The sequence below is a fragment of the Nesoenas mayeri genome (genome assembly GCF_963082525.1).
Source record: "Nesoenas mayeri genome assembly, chromosome: 7".
Lineage (NCBI taxonomy): Eukaryota > Metazoa > Chordata > Aves > Columbiformes > Columbidae > Nesoenas > Nesoenas mayeri.
The window spans coordinates 29,716,542-29,722,719 of NC_137551.1; the positions used below are offsets into that span (position 1 = coordinate 29,716,542).

The 6,178-nt window shown below is 57.8% G+C and overlaps 1 protein-coding gene across 1 annotated transcript; it reads left to right on the forward strand.

The window, feature by feature from the left end:
- Nucleotides 1-4,353: 4,353 nt before the first annotated feature.
- On the forward strand, nt 4,354-5,688 carry ADRA2A (adrenoceptor alpha 2A; the record flags this gene model as incomplete). Its single annotated transcript, XM_080348056.1, has 1 exon — nt 4,354-5,688. One exon carries the CDS (start codon nt 4,354-4,356, stop codon nt 5,686-5,688), a length of 1,335 nt encoding a protein of 444 aa, XP_080204182.1.
- Nucleotides 5,689-6,178: the final 490 nt, after the last annotated feature.

Consider the following 6,178-nt stretch of genomic DNA (forward strand, 5'->3'; position numbering starts at 1 on the left):
CCAACCCAAGGCTCTCCTCTTTGATGGCTTGTGTCCAGTCGGCACGGAGATGCCCTTGAAAGCTCCTGCCAAGAAATAATTTCGGCACCTTGTTCTAGTGGTTGCCCTTTTGTGTGATGCCCCCAGGAGTCTGTGCTGCAATGCCTTGAGCTAGCCCTAGGTTTGCCCAGCTTCTGTAACGCCGAACCAGACTGTCCAAAAAGCAAGTCTTGTTTCTTCAGCAGCTCTTATTACTTTTTTCCCTGCCAGAATCTCACTGCTTCTCTGGAAATAAACAGTTCCTGGGGCTGCTTGTTCAAAACACACATTTTGCAGCCTTATTACCATAGCTATTCTTTCCAGAGATTATCTCCTGGTATGTGATTTTCTCTGGGCTGTGAGCAGCCCTGAGACTCCATGATTATTTCTCAGCTCCCAGAGGCAGCAGGAGAGGATGGTCCTGGCTCCCCCCGCGATGCTGGAAGCAACGCTGGAGCTGGTGGGCGGAAGAGATGTATAAACATGGAAGCAGCGTGCCTAATTAATGACCTGAAACCAGTGATAAAGGTCAGCTTGTTTGCAAGGGATGCGCTCGGGGTACACGTGCTGAACGCGAACTTCGCTGCGGAAAGGGCATCGCAGCCCGCCCGGGACGGCGGCTGGCGGAGGAGGAGCTGTCAGAGGAGGATCAATAGCCTTCAGCCTCGCTCATTAGCATGCACCCGGGCTGCCCCCCTTGCCTGGCAAGCCTGGCTCTTCGTGGGGCTCTGCTGAGAAACCAGGCTGCTTTTGCAGGGAAAGGGCAGGCTCCTGCGGCTCTTCGGAGCGCGGTGCCACCGGAGAACAGGCTGTTTTCTGGGTTGTCTCGTCAGGTACTTGTTGACTGAGTTCGAACCGCAGAGTCGTTGTAACTCGTATCAATGCCATCAGCAGTGCGCGTTCAAAAATCGAGCATCTGGATGCAAATGCCAGGGGATTGATATAAAAATTTTATTTACTAGCTGTTTCCCCCTCCCCTGAAGCTTTTCTCTACAGTCTTCCAGAGGCTACAAGTTCAAGTTTCTTGCCTAATCCCAGGACTCTGGGAATTGAGGCTTTATGAATATTACAAATTAGCACCAGGCATGGTATAGACTTGTAAAGATGGCTTTCCTGTAGGACAGGGCATGCCACAGGTTGTCGTGTGACAGCTAAGGGTCCTTGCCATCCGGAAAGCTTCTGGCCACCTTTCATCTCAAGAAGATGACCTGCAGACAAAATTAAGGGAAGGCTTGGTGTTAGTGAGTCACTTTGCAGACAGTGCTGAGTGCTGCTGATGTCGATAAAATCAGAGATGCCACATGTACAATGATGGTGGTGGTACAAAACAGTGCCTTTGATGAGGCAGGTTTTCTCCCTCTCTGAGATGAATACAATGACATCCCAGCTGTCCTCTACTTGCAGAGCACTCTATTTCCAGTACTTGCTGGAAAAAACTCTTCAGGCTTTTGGTCTCATGTGTCCCTCTCATGCTCCTTGTCCCTGCAAAGAGCTCTGATCAAAGCTCTGCTTTTGAGATGTGGTGGCTCAGAAGCCATGTTGTTGGCTGGATTTAGCTTCAGGCATGCTGAGGGTGTCCAACCATAAAAGGAGACAGAAAGTCAAGGCAGATGGTCATGTTTTGTAATTTAAATGAGCTTGTGTAGGGGAACACAGCTTGACTTTGCAGGGAACTTAGGGGCATGTGGGGTGTTTCCAGAAAGGCACAAGCCTGAGTCCAGCAAAGCATCTTGGGCAGCTGGTGATGGCAGGTCGAACTGGACCAGAGAAGGGGTTCTCCACGTCAGGCAGGGCATGGCATGTGCCCTCCCTCTCTCCAGATACATCCATCCAAGCAGTGACCAAGGAAGGCTCTGTCAGGGGTCTGCTCCAGCCCCTGCAGATCCCACACCTGAGGGAGTGGAAGATCCACTGCCCAGCAGAACTATGCGTCCTCCTGCATGCGCATAAGGCAGGAGGTGCTAACAAAGTTCAACATCAACTCGACCTACTGCCTGGCTTTGCCACAGACTTAGGTGAGTCCCTTCATCCTTTGTGTTTCCACTTGGTCCTTGCAGTGATGTTCGTGGTCACACATCACTTTTGCCCTCAAACAGAGATCTTTCATGCATGCACGTCAGTCATCCTGGGTTCAATTCACAGCTTTTAAATCACTCCTTGTGGACTTCTCTTTTTCCAGACAAGCCCACACAGTGGGTCCTGCAGTCCCTTGCTCAACAGTGGGATTCTCCCTTGTTTTCCTTTGCTCAGCCTTGTACCAGCCGCAGAGGCTGTGCTCTCTGGCTCCCAGACCCTGTCTCTCCCACTCCTGCTCCCTCTCTCCCAGGCGTCATCACTCCTGGGCCTGGCTTATAACATGGTATGTGGCGCAGGAACAAAGATGACAAGGCTTCCTCCATCTCGCAGGGGAAATACGTTCATTGGCCTGGGCATTCAGCACAGCGATTAATTGAGAGCTGCCTGAATCTGGAGCACCAAGTGAGTACCACTAGAGCCATCTGAAAATGAGGGAGAAGAGACTGTAAGCGAAAGAATCAGAGCTGAAGTCCATGCACTGTACCGGTGAGTAATCTGTACCTGCTGAGAGCTGACAGTTTTGGGGGCCAGGCGGGCTACCAGGTACGTCACTATTGCTCTTTTGCTATTGAAACGGTCCTGTGTTGCTGTTACAGTCGTGCAGGTGGGTGATGCCAGCCCCTGTGCTGCTTGGGGAGCACTTGGGGATGCTCCCCAGGGCTGGGACACTCCATGGGGCAGGGTGTGGGAGCAGCTGCCTGCCTGGGCCTGCTGCCCACATCCCCATCCTCCTGTGCATGGGGCTGGGGAGAGCCAACGGGGAGCATGTGGGATGCAATGAGAGGGGCCCCAGGAGGAAGACAGTTGGGCCTGGTGCTGTGGGATGGGAGCCGTCGGGGGTGCTGCGGGCCAAGAGGGGCCATGCAGCCGGGGATGAGCCAGCCTGGGGGTCTCAGTGAGGACTGGCAGCACGGGGCTGCCCCATCCCTGAGTGCTCTGCCCAGCCCCTGGGTGATCTGCCTCATCCTTCCTTTGTGGGAGCTGCTGCTCCCCGGGGACTCCTCGGCAGGAGCGTTTCCCTGCTTGCGGAGCGGGGTGCTGGGGCTCCTCCTGACTCCCGCGCGGGCTGCCTGGCGCCGCGGTGGGGGGGCGGGCGGTGGGTGCAGTGAGGCGCCACGGCCAGCAGGTGCCACTGCCCCCCCGCGTTGCCCGGGGCCGCCGCCGCCCGCCAAGGCGGTAACACGGACCGGGCAGCGCCCTGCCCGCGGGGCTCCGCCGGTCCTGCCCGCCCCGCTGCCGTGACCCCCCGCGGGGCCGGGACCCCAGCCCTGCCCAGCCGCCCCGCGGGTGAAACGCTGCTCTCGGGGCAGCGAGAGCCCGGAGCGCAGCCGTACCGCCGCGGCGGAGCCCGTCGGTGCCCCCACGCACACGCGGGACGGGGCGGCAGGTTCCACACCGGCGCGGCACGGGAGCAGCCCCCAGCCGCACCGCGGTGGGTGCCAGGAGCCCTGCGGGCTGCGCAGCGCCTGGACGGCGAGGGCAGGCGTCTCCACGCACACCCACTCCCATAAACACGCACTCTGGCCACTCTGGTGCTTCAGCTTCGCCATGCGCACCCCCTCACGGCTGTGACCCGCCGGGCTCCGCTCCACTCCTTCCTGCGGGCGGGATGAAGCCGCTCCCGCCGGGGGCTGGGCGAGGAGCTGCGATGGGCGAGACCAAGGGGCAGCGGACGAGGGGCTGGGGCTCCGTGTGTAAGGGCTGACGTGCCACGGGAGTGAGCGGGTGTGCACAATACAGATGGGGCGAGCAGACAGCGTGTGTGTGCGCTGAGCGAGGTGAGTGTGCGTGGGGCGGGGGTCGCGTGTGTCCGGGTCGGAGCGGCGGGGGAGCGCAGGGCTGGGCGGAGTGTGTGTATGTGTGTGTGTGTCTGTGTGTGCGTGTGTGTCCGTGTGTGTGTGTGCGCGCACTGGGGGCAGCTCCCCACGTGGGGCTGACGCGGCAGCCCCGGCCTGATCCGGGGCTATAAAGCGGCTCGGCGGCGAGCGAGGCAGAGCAGCCGCTGCCGGCTGCAGCCTCAGCACATCTCCGCGCCGGTCCGCGCCGGTCCGAGCCCCGCTAAGCAGCTCCGGCCGGGCAGCGCCCCAGCATGAGCCGCGGGCGCCCGCAGCCCCCCGGCGGCCGCCGCGCAGCCCCGCCCCGGCCAGAGGCGCAGTAGGAGCGGAGGTCCCCGCGGAGCCCGTTGAAGCCCCGCGGAGCCGGGCGCGGCGCGGGTGGGGCAGGGGGAGAAGGGCGGGGGTGTCCACGCAGCCGGGGTTGATGTTTAACCTGGAGCGCCCGTTCACGGAGGGGGGCCACTTCTTCTCCTCCATGGAGTACCAGCGGCAACTGGAGGAGGAGGAGGGCTACCCGCCTCCTGGCACCAACGGGACCTTCAACGAGAGCGGGGCCGGGCCGGGCTGGGGCACGCCGTACCCCCTGCACACCACCATCACCCTCATCAGCCTGGCGGGCCTGCTTATGCTCTTCACTGTCTTCGGCAACGTTCTGGTCATCATCGCTGTCTTCACCAGCCGGGCGCTCAAGGCCCCCCAGAATCTCTTCCTGGTCTCCTTAGCCTCAGCTGACATCCTGGTGGCCACGCTGGTCATCCCCTTCTCCCTGGCAAATGAGGTGATGGGGTACTGGTACTTTGGCAAAGTCTGGTGTGAGATTTACCTGGCCTTGGATGTGCTGTTCTGCACCTCCTCCATCGTGCACTTGTGTGCCATCAGCCTGGACCGATACTGGTCCATCACACAAGCCATTGAGTACAACCTCAAGCGTACCCCACGCCGCATCAAGTGCATCATCTTCATCGTCTGGGTCATCTCAGCCGTCATCTCCTTCCCACCGCTCATCTCTATCGAGAAGAAGACTGGGCAGCAGGCTGACCAGGGGGTGGCGGGGTGCAAGATCAATGATGAGAAGTGGTACATCATCTCTTCTAGCATCGGCTCCTTCTTTGCCCCCTGCCTCATCATGATCCTGGTCTACATGCGCATCTATCAGATAGCCAAGAGGCGAACTAGGGTACCGCCAAACAAGCGGGCAGAGCGCCCTGAGAAGAGGCAGAACGGCTTGGCTGACAAGGAGGACCTGCCAGCAACAGCCCAGCTCAATGGGGAGAAGGCGGCAGGAGGTGGTGGTGGGCAGGAGGGAGAGATCAACAGCATAGACATGGAGGAGAGCTCTTCCTCAGAGCACCAGGAGAACAACCAGTCTAAGAAGTCAGAGAGACCATCGAGGGGAAAGACTAAGACTAAACTGAGCCAGATTAAGCCTGGGGACAGTTTGCCCAGGAAGACAGAGGAGGAGAGGAACACCAAAGGGTCTCGGTGGAGGGGCAGGCAGAACCGGGAGAAGCGTTTCACCTTTGTGCTGGCAGTGGTGATCGGGGTCTTTGTCATCTGCTGGTTCCCATTCTTCTTCACCTACACTCTGATGGCTGTCTGCAGGAGCTGCTCTGTGCCTGACACCCTCTTCAAGTTCTTCTTCTGGTTTGGTTACTGCAATAGCTCCTTGAACCCTGTCATCTATACCATTTTCAACCATGACTTCAGACGGGCCTTCAAGAGGATCCTCTGCAGGATAGAGAGGAAAAGGATTGTTTGAAGTAGCCTTTGGTATGGGCAGGACTAACTCAAGACTTTGTAGGAGAGTAAGGCATGGTTCTCGGGCTGTGCTTGCATGGGATGGTTTCCTTCAGCTCGTGAGCAGGAAGCCTTTAAAACCCGAGATGAGCCTATGGAAATGGCGAGCAGCAGCAGCGAGGAGCAGCAGGCAAGTGGAAGCCCAAGCCGTGGCATTCGGCTTTCCAGGGGAGGATGGCTTTTGACTTGCTTGATTTATTTTGTTAGGTTTTGTTTTTCTTTTGCCAGAATCTCTTGGTGGATGTTTTCATGACTGCTTAGTTTTGACTCTTTAAAGATAAGCAGTGTGCAGCTCCATGAGATGAACAACAAAGAAGGAGTATGCCACCCTAGAGGTGTTGGCTTCTTTATTTTGTTGTAATTTTTTTTCTTGTTGTATATGTAATTAATTTTAACCCCCTTGTAAAATACAGTATTGTATCCCTGAATCTGAATGTCTTAATTTTTGTAAG